The sequence below is a fragment of the Rhinichthys klamathensis genome, unplaced genomic scaffold (assembly GCF_029890125.1).
Source record: "Rhinichthys klamathensis goyatoka isolate OS25496 unplaced genomic scaffold, OSU_Roscu_1.1 h1tg000114l_1, whole genome shotgun sequence".
NCBI classification, from domain to species: domain Eukaryota; kingdom Metazoa; phylum Chordata; class Actinopteri; order Cypriniformes; family Leuciscidae; genus Rhinichthys; species Rhinichthys klamathensis.
This window is the reverse complement of record NW_026606651.1, coordinates 3,501,052-3,514,820: the sequence shown is the minus strand read 5'-3', so window position 1 is coordinate 3,514,820 and position 13,769 is coordinate 3,501,052. Positions and strand designations below refer to the sequence as shown.

The 13,769-nt window shown below is 36.7% G+C and overlaps 1 protein-coding gene across 1 annotated transcript; it reads right to left on the bottom strand.

Annotated features, from left to right (window-relative positions):
- Positions 1–87: 87 nt before the first annotated feature.
- Positions 88–12,576, bottom strand: LOC130088067 (FYN-binding protein 1). Its single transcript, XM_056254666.1, has 17 exons — positions 12,039–12,576; positions 10,849–11,041; positions 10,246–10,313; positions 9,961–9,983; positions 9,685–9,725; positions 7,561–7,720; positions 6,586–6,745; positions 5,073–5,181; positions 4,960–4,970; positions 4,755–4,812; positions 3,202–3,245; positions 2,802–2,880; positions 1,357–1,456; positions 1,106–1,268; positions 986–1,016; positions 663–694; positions 88–567 (listed from the first exon to the last, which is right to left on the bottom strand). The coding sequence occupies exons 1-17, from the start codon at positions 12,574–12,576 to the stop codon at positions 545–547; spliced, it is 1,833 nt and encodes a 610-aa protein (XP_056110641.1). The 3' UTR covers positions 88–544.
- Positions 12,577–13,769: the final 1,193 nt, after the last annotated feature.

Sequence of the window (13,769 nt, the reverse complement as noted above, 5' to 3'; positions counted from 1 at the left end):
TCTCGTAAACTCTCGCGAGGTTTACTTTTTCTTTCATTATCTTGGGCGTCAGAAAATGCTCTAAAAGCTAACACTTATTGAATTATAATATATATACACACTATGTTTTATTATAGGTTCGGGGTTCGTTAAAATATTATAACATTATTATATGTAGAATAATATTATAAACTTTTTTACCATTCAGTCTCAAGCGCACATGTTTAGTTTTTTCCATCGTTAAAACTTCTTTTTGGATGGCTTGGGGTGTCATATGTATGTGGACATTTTTATTTTAAATGTACATTTTAATTAAAATGCCGCTTCACTGTTGTACATTTTTACATTTTAGTTAAAGTTGTTAGAGCAAAACATTCAATTCATGAAAGAAAGGACATGTTTACAGTTTTTTTATCACATTATTTTATTCTTACTGAGGTTACTGTGTATATACAATGTATAATATTCACTATATATCATTCTCAAACAATGATAAAACATTGTTTTTGTGAAAGGATCGATAAGGATGTTTAAAGTGATGAAAACATGCTGAGTTGATCCGTGCTTAATCATTGTCGTAGATGCACTCTGTAACATACAGGATAAAGTAGAAACAATTAATTGCAGTAAAAGGATGTAAACATACAAATTCATCAACTGTGCCTGTGCAAGTTAAACCTTACCATTACCAACATCATCATAAACAGATCCGTCCCTTAGAGAGGAGAGGAAGTGAGACAAAAAATATGAAGTTGTGGTCAACTCATCAGCCGAAACTATTTTAATATCAAGAGAGAAAGGGTGGCTGATGGTATTGCTGAATTGTACACAATATTGACTCAAAATTCACTAATATTTACAACTATTTAGGCATATTAAATGAGTCAGGGGTGCTTAAAAAAAGCAAAAACTGTAGCTATTGACTGGTGTAAAAGAAAGAAAAATATTTACATGCAAAAAGATGCACCAGAATAGAAATAGAACTGAACAAAAAGACTGTACTTACTGCTCCAAATTAGCAGTAGACACATAGCCAACTGAAACAGAGAGAGACTATTTAATAACAGTTTCCTATTCGGCTGTAATGTGCATCTCAGCACAGATATTATATCCTCAATCAACTCACATTTCCCTTCACTGTTTCGGCAGATGAGTTTGTCATCTACAGGGTGAACTATCACATCAATCATTTCTCCGGGTTTAATCGGCAGGTCTTTATTACCAAACTTCTTCATAGACAGTGATGGGAGAACAGTAGCTTGATAAAGCACTTTGATTTCTGCATTATACTGCAAGAAGAGGCAGTAAGAGGGTTAGTATACAGAATCATTTCACTGACCGCTTCCACACCAGCCGCCAATATAGTGTGTGTCTTACTTTGAACTTCTTCCTAAACTCTTTTTCCTCCTTCTCAAACTTTTTCCTTTTCTTTGGGTCCATCAAGTTTGTCTCGCTTGTTGAGCTGAGCTTTCGATTGCTGCAGTGAACAAGAAAATAAAAAGATACAAACATGATTTTTTTTACATTAGATACACGTCAGTAGCGTCTTACGTCAGCAGCGTCACTGAACGTGGATCCACAACAGAACCGGAAGAGAATACAATGCTGAATAAAGTCGTAGTTTTTGTTATTTTTGGACCAAAATGTATTTTCGATGCTTCAAAACATTCTAACTAACCCACTGATGTCACATGGACTACTTTGATGATGTCTTTATTTCCTTTCTGGACAAGGACAGTATACCGTACATACATTTTCAATGGAGGGACAGAAAGCTCTCGGACTAAATCTAAAATATCTTAAACTGTGTTACGAAGATGAACGGAGGTCTTACGGGCTTGGAACGACATGAGGGTGAGTCATTAAAGGGATAGTTCACATTGAAATACATTTTTGATATGTTTTAGCTTACCTCAAGGGCATCCAAGATGTAGGTGTCTTTGTTTCCGCAGTAGTTTCAATTTTGATATTTTTAGGTCAAACCGTTCTTGTCTGTCAGTCATATAATGCAGGTCTACAGTCACTTCCTCAAAGAGCATGCACAGAGAAGTCCAAATTACACATGATTTAATGACTCGTAAATGTAAGTACACATTGATGGCCTAAGACACGAAACGAGCGGTTTGTGTGAGAAAACGAACAGTATTTATATCGTTTTTGCCTCTTGTAACGCACAGACCGAAGCGCCCGCGCCCTCAGATCACTTGGACGTGGCTGTGGTTACAAGAGGTAAAAACGATATAAATACTGTTCGTTTTCTCACACAAACCGCTCGTTTCGTGTCTTAGGCCATCAATGTGTACTTACATTTACGAGTCATTAAATCATGTTTAATTTGGACTTCTCTGTGCATGCTCTTTGAGGTGGTGACCATAGACCTGCATTATATGACTGACAGACAAGAACGGTTTGACCTAAAAATATCAAAATTGAACCTACTGCGGAAACAAAGACACCTACATCTTGGATGCCCTTGAGGTAAGCTAAAACATATCAAAAATTTATTTCAAAGTGAACTATCCCTTTAATGACATAATTTTCATTTTTGGGTGAACTAACCCTTTAAGTCTCAATTACGACTTCACAACTCATAAATATGAACTTCACTAGAGAACTTGAACGCTCCAAAACTCAAGGATCCAAGGAAAATGGGAATTTAAATTATAGACCATGCAGGTCTTGAGGTAAAAGGCCAACGTTTATAGTCACCGATCTTAAAGTGACCTCGTTGCCAATTCTCATTAAATGGACGGCCTCCTAAAACAACATGTCGATGAACATTGGTGTCAGCTGTTCTTCTTTTGTAACATGTATGAAGTAACCTGCAAGGAGAAGGAGGTGGAGGGAAGTCTGTTGCAGTCACATCATCATACGTGTCATCATACGCGTCATCAGCGGCATCTGCTGGGCATAAACCAAAACCATCTCAGGGGTTTCTGGGAGGAGCATTTACATTTACATTAATGCACCTGGCAGATGCTTTCATCCAAAGTGAATTACACTGCATCCAAGATATGATTTGCACTTCATTTGATCATGCATTCCCAGGCAATCAAACCTATGTTCTACAGTTTAAGCTTCATGAACAGGAGTTCCTGTTAAATAGGAGTGAGCAACCATTACAGTTACTGCATTTCTAAATGTTAAATGAAACACAGTGCTATTAGATTATGAACTAAATTAATATTATATTAATGTACAGTTAAAGTGAGTATTACTCACCCACAACATTAAATTCAAAGTCAGGAGGGGGTGGAGGCAGGAAGCTGCGAAATGACAGAAAACTGTCAGTTAATCCATATGCACTTCACAAAGGTTAAAGCTGATTTAAATAATATTTGTTCTAAAAAAAAACTTTAGACTGTCACCTACCTAAGTGAAAGCTGCAGAGATTAGTGTTTTTTTTTTATATGAAACCAGTAATGTGTATTTATTTACAAATATATGTTTAAGATACATTTTAAACATTATTTAATATAATTTAAAATACAATAACATGTATTTATTGTTATACAAACAATATGCATTTATTATACATAAGCTCAAATCTCCTAAATTTAGAGATACATGTTGATTTCAATAATTTGCTTAATTTGGTTAATAATACTTTTATTCAGCAAGCAAGGATGCATGATCAAAAGTGTCAGTAAATATACTTATAATATTATAAAAGATTTCTATTTCAAATTAAAGCTGGATCAAATAATCCTGAAAAAAAATGTATCCCAGTTTCCATAAAAATATTTAGCAGCACAATTGTTTTCAAGATTAATAAATCAGCATAATATAATGGTTTCTGAAGGATCATTTGACACTGGAGTAATGATGCTGAAAACTCAGATTTACCATCACAGGAATACACACACACACACACACACACAAATATGGAAGCGTATTGCATTCACTTGAGGAAAAAAAATCTACTCTGTTTTTCTGAATTAACGAGTTAATTATCTCAGAATTACAAGATAATTTTTCATGGAAAAAAGTCTTTGCTCTGTTTTTCTGAATTAATGACTTGATTATCTCAAAATTATGAGTAACTCATTAATTCATAAAAACAGAGTGAAAAAAATGTTTTTCAAGAAAAATGTATCTCATAATTCTGAGATTAACTCGTATGTATTCAGAAAATGTATTCATAAAATGTATTCAGAAAAACAGAGCAAAAACTTTTTTTCCATGGAAAATTATCTCGTAATTCTGAGATAATTAACTCGTTAATTCAGAAAAACAGAGCAAAACCTTTTTTTATGAAAAAATATCTCGTAATTCTGAGATAATTAACTCGTTAATTCAGAAAAACAAAGATAATTTTTCATGGAAAAAGGTTTTTGCTCTGTTTTTCTGAACTAATGACTTAATTATCTAAAAATTATGAGTAACTCATTAATTCATAAAAACAGGGTGAAAAAAATGTTTTTTCAAGAAAAATGTATCTCATAATTCTGAGATAATTAACTCGTTAATTCAGAAAAACAGAGCAAAAACTTTTTTCATGAAAATTATCTTGTAATTCTGAGATAATTAACTCGTTAATTCAGAAAACAGAGTAGATTTTTTTTTCCTCAAGTGAATGCAATACGCTTCCGTACACAGACACACTATATATATATATATATATACAAAAACTATAAAAGTACTATAAAAGAGAATCAAGGTTTAAAAAGATTTTTTTAAAATCAAACAGAAAAAGCTGAAAAGTGCTGTAATTGATTGCTTAGATGCATATAGCCTACTGGTTTTTGTGAAATATTAAGAGCTTTTGAACTCACCTGAAATCAGCTTGAGGATCTTCTGCACAATCATAAATATCATCATCACATTCAACTGCTGTCAGTAGTCACATGACAAAATTGTGAACAAGGGGAAACAAAAAAAATAATTATATCCTTTTACGCTTCCTTCACTTGACACTCAGTAAATGATTGCAATGTTATTTTCATTTATATTTATTAAATGTATAATGCAATGGCTTACCATCTGGTAGACTGAAAAAAATAGATGTTTTTTTTTGTTTTGTTAAAACATAAATAATAAATTAACCTCAATAATGTTAATAATCTAAATAAGTGTACTAGTTACTCTCTTACTTATTGAGTTCATCACCAGCACCACCCACATCATCATACACCTCCTGTCCATCCTGTGTGTGTCTCACTTCACCACGCACATCTAGAGTGTCAGGCTTCACAAAACCATCTATATTGAAAAACACAACAATAATAGCATCTGAACATGGCTAGTCAACGAGGAAGAGACAAACAGGATGATTCAGTCAAATATACACTCACCTAAAGGATTATTAGGAACACCATACTAATACTGTGTTTGACCCCCTTTCACCTTCAAAACTGACTTAATTCTACGTGGCATTGATTCAACAAGGTGCTGAAAGCATTCTTTAGAAATGTTGGCCCATATTGATAGGATAGCATCTTGCAGTTGATGGAGATTTGTGGGATGCACATCCAGGGCACGAAGCTCCCGTTCCACCACATCCCAAAGATGCTCTATTGGGTTGAGATCTGGTGACTGTGGGGGCCATTTTAGTACAGTGAACTCATTGTCATGTTCAAGAAACAATTTGAAATGATTCGAGCTTTGTGACATGGTGCATTATCCTGCTGGAAGTAGCCATCAGAGGATGGGTACATGGTGGCCATAAAGGGATGGACATGGTCAGAAACAATGTTCAGGTAGGCCGTGGCATTTAAACGATGCCCAATTGGCACTAAGGGGCCTAAAGTGTGCCAAGAAAACACCCCTCACACCATTACACCACCACCACCAGCCTGCACAGTGGTAACAAGGCATGATGGATCCATGTTCTCATTCTGTTTACGCCAAATTCTGACTCTACCATCTGAATGTCTCAACAGAAATCGAGACTCATCAGACCAGGCAACATTTTTCCAGTCTTCAACTGTCCAATTTTGGTGAGCTCTTGCAAATTGTAGCCTCTTTTTCCTATTTGTAGTGGAGATGAGTGGTACCCGGTGGGGTCTTCTGCTGTTGTAGCCCATCCGCCTCAAGGTTGTGCGTGTTGTGGCTTCACAAATGCTTTGCTGCATACCTCGATTGTAACGAGTGGTTGTTTCAGTCAAAGTTGCTCTTCTATCAGCTTGAATCAGTCGGCCCGTTCTCCTCTGACCTCTAGCATCAACAAGGCATTTTCGCCCACAGGACTGCCGCATACTGGATGTTTTTCCCTTTTCGCACCATTCTTTGTAAACCCTAGAAATGGTTGTGCGTGAAAATCCCAGTAACTGAGCAGATTGTGAAACACTCAGACCGGGCCGTCTGGCACCAACAACCATGCCACGCTCAAAATTGCTTAAATCTCCTTTCTTTCCCATTCTGACATTCAGTTTGGAGTTCAGGAGATTGTCTTGACCAGGACCACACCCCTAAATGCATTGAAGCAACTGCCATGTGATTGGTTGATTAGATAATTGCATTAATGAAAAATTAAACAGGTGTTCCTAATAATCCTTTAGGTGAGTGTAGACTGAGCATGTTCAGTTTAACAGGACATATCAGCATATATTAGAATATCAGCATATGTGTTGTGTGTAATCCAGTGCAGTGTGGCAATGAACTCACAGTGGCCTTCAGTGTTCCTGGCGAGCCAGTAGTCCTTCGGGTTTTCTGTTTTGCGCACAATTTCAATGGTCTCTCCCTGCTTCAGTGGAAGTTTGTTCTTCCCACCTTTGTGGTCCACTCTGGCCTTCACTGTGTCAACTACCACAGTCATATCCTTGATCTATCCAAGCAGAGATTACAGTGATGGTGAAGTTTCCACGTGCTTATAGTTTATAAACACAAAAAAATTCCAGTTAGGCTACTTAATGTCTATGTATGGGTAAATCCCAATACACACACACACACACGCCGTACTAAAGGCACTCGTTACTAAAGATTTTAAGAACTCTATTAAAACTCCATTGTAACCATCTGTGACAACTACCGACCACCTAGTAACACCATAGCAACCAACAAAAATACCCTAGCAACCACCCAGAACACTATAGCAACTGCCTAGAAACCACCAGAACATCCTAGCAACCACCCAGAATACCCAAGCAAACCGCCTAGCAACACAATAGCAACCACCGAGAACACCCAGCAACCTCCCAGAATACCCTAGCAACTGCCTAGAAACCACCCAGAATACTTTAGCAACACCATAGCAACCACCCAGAACACCCTAGCGCACACACACACACACACAAACTTAATAAGTCAAATTAAGAACGATTTCTATCCACAAGTTCTATTTTTTGTAAAAAAAAAAAATGATTTTTGATTTTTAAAATCAGCATGAACCAAGTAATTTATATCAAAGCAAATACTCCTAAGATTATGGAGAAAAAATATGATTCTTTATGATTATAAAAAATAATGTCATAATCCTAAAAAAATATCTTCTAATCTGAAATATAATTTTGATTTAGAAGTGAAATGTGTCTCCTCCAGGCATGTTCTTGACAGGTTTTATGAGATTCGTGAAAATAAAAAACCCTTACTGCCACATAATATCAAAACAGTGATATCCAGCATTGAGCTGTTTGTAATCACTTTAAACTTTTTCTTGGCCTCCTGCTGCCTTTTCTCTCGCTCTTTCTTCTCTTTCTTCTCCTGCTCCAAGCGTTTCTTCTCTTCTTTTTCGAGCTTTTTCTTAAGTTCTTTTGATTCTTTTGTCGTCTTTTCCTCCGTCGTTTCTTTGTTGTCTTCAGGCCTGTGTAGTAGAGGAAAGTTTTCCATTAGAAGAGTTTTGAGTAAGTATTCTTTCTTCTTTTATTTCATTAATCATATTAAAATTTGAGACCAAATTAATTGCAGCCTTTGCTAAAGAGTAACTAGATGTCCTGAAGAAAATGTGAGTGGCATTTGTCGATGCAGAACTTGCTATTACGATGGGTGATGGTTCACAAGTTTGTGGAAAATTACTTCTCTAATGAAAAATCTCTTCTCTGATGATGTGTTTACTGGCGTGAGGGCGGGGCCACCTGTCACTCACATGAGATGCACCAATAGCAAACCACAACCATCCAATCAATTCCCCATGGACAAAATCAAGTCCCGCCCTACATTTGTTCTTGTTTGAAAAGTCATTTCACTCGGATATACATCACAATAGGGAAGAAAAGGCTATTGCAACTTCTGTTTAATGCTGTTTAAAAAGTTTTTTTTACATGTCTACAAACTTACAAAGCACAAAGTCACTCCAGCGGCAGTTGTTCTCTCTATCAATGTGCACCATTTCTAAACTCCCTGAAATCCATTGTAGTCTTCAGTTTTCTTCCGGGAACGAACACGTCACAATATATTACTCAATTAAAGCAGCACTAAGTAGGAATTCCGTTTTTGTCAAACAGCGACCCCTAGAGTCACTGTGGAGTACTTGTACTGTCGTGAATAGCACTCACGCAGAGATGGCTCGCACTCACGGCCGGATCCCCTCCCCCTGTACACCGGTACCTGTTCAGTAGGATGGACGCTGTAACGAGTGGAAATAAGGTATGGCCCCTTTAAGAGCTGTGCGCGCCCAACACCACATGTATACGCGCCGGGTTATTTCTGTTTGACGCATAGATATCCATAATAAAGGCTAGATGTCTTACAGCAGAGTCTCTATCGTCATCACCGGCGGCCATCTTGTCACAGGCAAGCTTTCTGGCGGGCTCTGTGGTACTGAGTGATGTATGGTGAGAAGAACACAAATACTCTTATCTTGCTGAAATCTTGATGGATTTTCAAACGGTTTGGTTTCTTACAAACGTTATTAACGTGGCTGTATAATTCTGGTTGATTATTTATTTATACACTTATTTTTCATAAGTGTCTAGTATCATAACTACATCTCTGACGTTTATAACAAACCAAACCGTTTGAAAATCGGTAGAAAATTGAGCAAGTTATGGTTATTTAAAAAGTACATGACTTTCCTGGTTAAAGAAAGGTTAAATAAAAAATAAATAAAAAAAATGCACCATTAACACAATGCTACGAGTGAGTGAGCTGCCTGTGACAAGATGGCCGCAAGGTGCTGACGTCGACCTCCATTGGCCAGCAGCGCGGACGAGACATCTAGACATTGGGCGGCTCGCCGGCCCAAAGTTGCAAGGGTGGTTTTGCGGCTCACAGGCACCAGGGGGGTGCGAGACGACCACCATTCAACACGAAATCAGTAATATAAACATTACAATGACTCCAAAGCTGTTCGGTTAAGGTAAAAAAGTTACTTAGTTCACCTTTAAATAATTCCCACCCAAGGCATACTTAAAATAAACGGGACGAGGCTTGATTGAGATGTGTTATGGTGAGGGGCATGACATTACCAAAACACACAAAGCGGTCGACCAATCACAACACACTGGTCCAGCTGACCAATCAGAGCACATTGAGCTTTTCAGAAGGAGGGGCTTCATAGAGACTTCAGCTCAACTAAACAGAGCGTTACTGACAGACTGGAAAGAGGGGAGCTGCAACAGTGTCAAATATGTGAAAAATTATTTGTTTTTTTTGAACATTCAAGCATGAAAAGAAAGACCCCAAAAACAAAATCAAGACTTTGTACACTCGCATACCATGAACTATGTCTTTTATATTTTGGTTAAGGGGTTTGTTCAAATCACTAATTCTAAGTTTGAGTAATAATAATGTTTGACATAGCAACCACAATTAAATAAGAGATCTCACTGGTTGTGGTCAAGATCCTCGTATATCTCCTCACCCGATTCCTACACACAAGAAACAAACAAGAGACAGTAAAAGATAATGAACTAATCTTAAAAATGCAGTGTTTCATTTTCACAATCATTTTCTTTCGTCTTGGTAAAGCTTCATTTCCTTTTGAGATGCTGGTTCTTTTGCAGACTTTCTTTTGCAGACTATTTTTACCAAGTGTTGCAGAAGCGAAATGTTATTTAAAACAGCTCTCCACAAGATGTCAGCTTACGCAAACACGATCCTTACCTCATGGTCATTGCTGCTTTTACCTAAAACACAAAAGAGAGTTGTTTACAGACTTTGAAAAAAAGAAAACCTAAAAAATCCAGCAATAATATTAAAGTAACGCCTAGAAATGTCATCTCATGTGATGCTTGCATGTGCTTTTTTTTTAAAAATAAGGTCAATGTCTTTGATATTTTGTAATCTAATGCAATGACATTAAGATATTATGTAGCCAAACATTTACTTGGTTACTGTATGTGTCAAACGTTAATTTGAAGCTCATTTATATAACTTCTCTTTGAAGACCTAGGGAAGTCGGTGTCCTGTTCATGGTGTCCGTATCATCATACAAATCCTCCTGGAAAGTCTGATCCCTGTTTACAACAGAACAAACAGTAAAAAACAAGAATTTCTGCTTCACATCTATGTATTAATGATAATACATGCAATTGTACTATTGCATTACCTCACAGTACAGCAGTGGTACCATGAAATTACTCTGAAATTATGAATTCTAACTATACCATATTCATGTACCATGGTATTTAAATGTCAAGGTGTAAACGTACACACACACACACAAATGGTGTAGGCTTTACTTTGTAACAATTTTTACTCAGAAATTGCTAGTAAATTTCACAAATAATTCAAGGAAACAAGGAACAGTGAATTAAATATGAAATTTTAAAGTAGAAAGACTGAAATAGTACTTTCTTATAAAAAATCGATTTTTACAGTGTATTTCACTGCTAAATCCTCATGGTACTGCTATAGTACCATGTCCCAAGAATTTAACTAATTAATAGTATAGGCTAATTATTATTTCATGACACACTTTTTTTTATCGTATTGTGATGTTGTATGTATTTCCAGATTTGTTTTTAACACACTCATAAAGTCAGCACTCACGTTGGAGGGGGAGCAGGTGGAAGTGTGAAGTCTGGCGGTGGGGGTGGAGTCATAGATGTGATTGACAGGTGTTCAGGTGGCGGTGGGGGTGGAGTCATAGATGTGATTGACAGGCATTCATCAGGTGGCGGTGGGAGGGGGAAAATTCCAGGATCAAACTCAGGATTATTGGCGTTGGATACTGATGAACCAGCTGATGGAACCAGAACATGAAACGACAAAAACTAAACAGTTAGACACTGCATTGTCTATTAGTCTGTAAATGTAATCTCTTTTTTAAAATATAGGTTATATTTCAAAGCTCAGGGAAATGGATTTTGGATGTTTAGATAATATGGTAGGTCCAAAAAAGTGTTTGGACATTTGAGTCACACTTTATGAATGCATCCTGAATTGTCCTACTGAAGGATTCATTTTCTTTATGCAACATAATTTTTTGTCTTTATTTTTAAAGTAAAATGTGGTTGTTGTTTATTATTATTATTCTAGTATCTTAAAAATTGTGTGGAATGTATTCATTTTTTGACATTTTGTTATTTAATGCAATGACATTTAGACATTTGAAAGTGATTTAAAATAAAGTTCAAGAGTTTGGGGTCAGTAACTTTTTTCAATTAATTAAATTAATTAAGTATTAAGAAATTAATACTTTTATTCTTCAAGGAACACAATGAATTGATCAAAAGTGACAGCAAAAATGTAAAAAAAAAGATTTCTATTTCAAATAATTGCTATTCTTTTGAAATTTCTAAAGTTTTCTGCAAATAATGTTTCAACATTGAAAATAATAATAAATATTTCTTGAGCAGCAAATCAGCATATCAGAATGAAAGACTGGAGTAATGATGCTGAAATGCAGCTTTGCAGCACAGGAATAAATTACATTTGAAAATATATTTAAATAGAAAACAGCTATTTTAAATCATAATATTTTGCAATATTGCTGTTTTTACTGTAATTTTAATCAAATAAATACAGCCTTGATGAGCATAAGAGAATTTTCACAAAGCATTAAAAAAAATCTTACTGACCCCAAACGTTTAAACAGTTGTGCAAGTGTCCAAAATCTTATTGACACTGTATTTCGGTTGTACTCACATAATTCCAGGCATTTAAAAAGAATGAACCCATGCATGAATCTGAATGAACACACATCAGATTAAGCTTCATCATGGATGTCCATGTCTTACCGTTCCCTCTGAACTTGTTGAGGTTAACATGTGGAGGTCTCTCTGGTTTGGCAGGACACTTTCCTAAAGCAAACACATTGGGGAGAGGCTTCTTTTTTGGCACTGACAAATCATCAGTAGTTCCCGGTCCTGCAGAGATGTCTTTATGAAACACATGTTTCTGCATAACAGATGGTTTGGCAGGAGTCCAGGGTCCGGCTCCTGAAGGAGGGGGTTCTGTATACGAGTTCTCCTGTTGTTCTCTATTGGGCAGCGTCGCTCCAACAGCATCCCTTCTGGAGACACTATTGGGTCCGTTGCTAAAAACAGGAGGATTGAATCTAGTCTCTAAAGAGTTGACTGTAAAGTTGGGCTTGACCATGAGTGGTTTAGGGAAAGGCCTGGAGCCTGCGCCTTTTTGCATGTCCACAGGTTTGAGTTTCACCGGCTTGGGAATCAACAGTGGATTCCGGTCCTCAGTGCTGGTGCTCCTGAATTGATTGCTCTGATTAGGTTGGGAAAACTTCCTTTGACCAACCAGTGAGTTAAAGTTGGACATTGTAGATTAGTGAATGTGGCCTAAAAGAAGTCAAATATTAAAGAAGCATTGGTAACACTGTACAATAAAGTCTCATTTGTTAACATTAGTCAATGCACAAATGTACATGTTAATGTTAGTTAAAGTCCCCCTGTAGTCAATAATGGTATCCCTTAAAACTCATCGTTGATCACCAAAATGACATATTTAAAAAGAATTCCTTGAAAAAAAAGTATTCATGCCTTAAAACAGCTTGAATGTAACTCTACACCCTTGCCTCATTTAGTCTACGCAGTTCTATAAACATGCAGATGATCCCCGCCTCCACTCACTCGCACTCGTTTTTGAGACTGTCTTTGGTTCAGTGCAGTTTAAGGAGAAAATGCTCAGCAATGGTGTCGACATGAATTTGCACATGGTTTGTCTTAAAGCATATTAAAAACACCACATAGACACATAAACATTAAAAACACGTGTGTAAAAATGTTTTTCCTGTGAAATTTCCATATATTTAAAGTCCCCCTGTACACAATAATTGTACCCCTTAAAACTCATCTTTGATCACAAAAAATTCCTTGAATAATTTTTTTCATGCCTTACAATATCTTGAATGTAACTCTAAACTAGTGCTGCACGATTAATCGTATCGGAATCGTAATCGCGATGTCAAACCTATGCGATTATATAACGCAAAATGCCGCGATTTTATATGAAATAAACAAATTAGGGCTATTAACGCAGCATCTCTTCTTTTTTGTCATCCTTTGACTAGTTTTACATGATCCCGCTCTTCGTGCAAATGCCTTAATCCATTTTGCACGACAAGAAGTCAGAGCGCGGTGCCTGTGAATGTCCTGAATGTGACTCACAGAATAACGCGCGCCAGTATAATGCGCATGCACAGACCGCGTGCCAGAATACAGTTCTCTTTCGAGCTTGAACGAACAATAACACACACAATTATGCCAAAATGTCGTTTTGTCGATTATCTTCATAACATAAGAGCAGTCTTATGATGGACGAAAAGAGTTGTGCTTGTGAGAGAATGAGGCGCGTGTGAGATACGCGTCTCGGCAACGGCTGCTCTTAAAGGGCCAGCAGCGAATAAAGCGTTCCGTCAGTAAAGTTAATCAAAGAACAAAGGGAACAGAAAATTACTCACTGCTCTTGACTAAAGAAGTTTTGTAGCTTTAATAAGGATTAGTCTATATATA